Source organism: Apaloderma vittatum, unplaced genomic scaffold (assembly GCF_000703405.1).
Source record: "Apaloderma vittatum isolate BGI_N311 unplaced genomic scaffold, ASM70340v1 scaffold7749, whole genome shotgun sequence".
NCBI lineage: Eukaryota > Metazoa > Chordata > Aves > Trogoniformes > Trogonidae > Apaloderma > Apaloderma vittatum.
The window spans coordinates 75,338-75,561 of NW_009733487.1; the positions used below are offsets into that span (position 1 = coordinate 75,338).

Below are 224 nucleotides of genomic sequence, written 5' to 3' on the forward strand. Positions count from 1 at the left end.
ACGTGTCGTGGGCGGCCACCGAGGCAAATCCGGGGAGCAAAGAGGGGAGGGGGGGGTTTGCAAGGAGCGCAGAAAGGATATGGCCAGTCGATGAGCTTCTTAGCATATTTCCTGACTATGTTCTCTTCCCCAAAGAGGAAGAGCGATCTGTTGACGGTGAAGCAGTTCTGCCGGACGGGGATGGGGTTGTATAGAGCCATAGTCCGGGCTCTTTGCGCTTTGGT

General features: G+C 56.2%; 1 protein-coding gene across 1 annotated transcript in view; it reads right to left on the minus strand.

The window, feature by feature from the left end:
• Positions 1-218, minus strand: part of LOC104278821 (voltage-dependent R-type calcium channel subunit alpha-1E-like) — a gene marked incomplete at its 3' end in the record, with an annotated part of 75,523 nt that extends 75,305 nt beyond the window's left edge. Inside the window, 1 exon segment of the mRNA XM_009875916.1 lies at positions 82-218. Within this exon segment, the coding sequence (XP_009874218.1) occupies positions 82-200 (119 nt within the window).
• Positions 219-224: the final 6 nt, after the last annotated feature.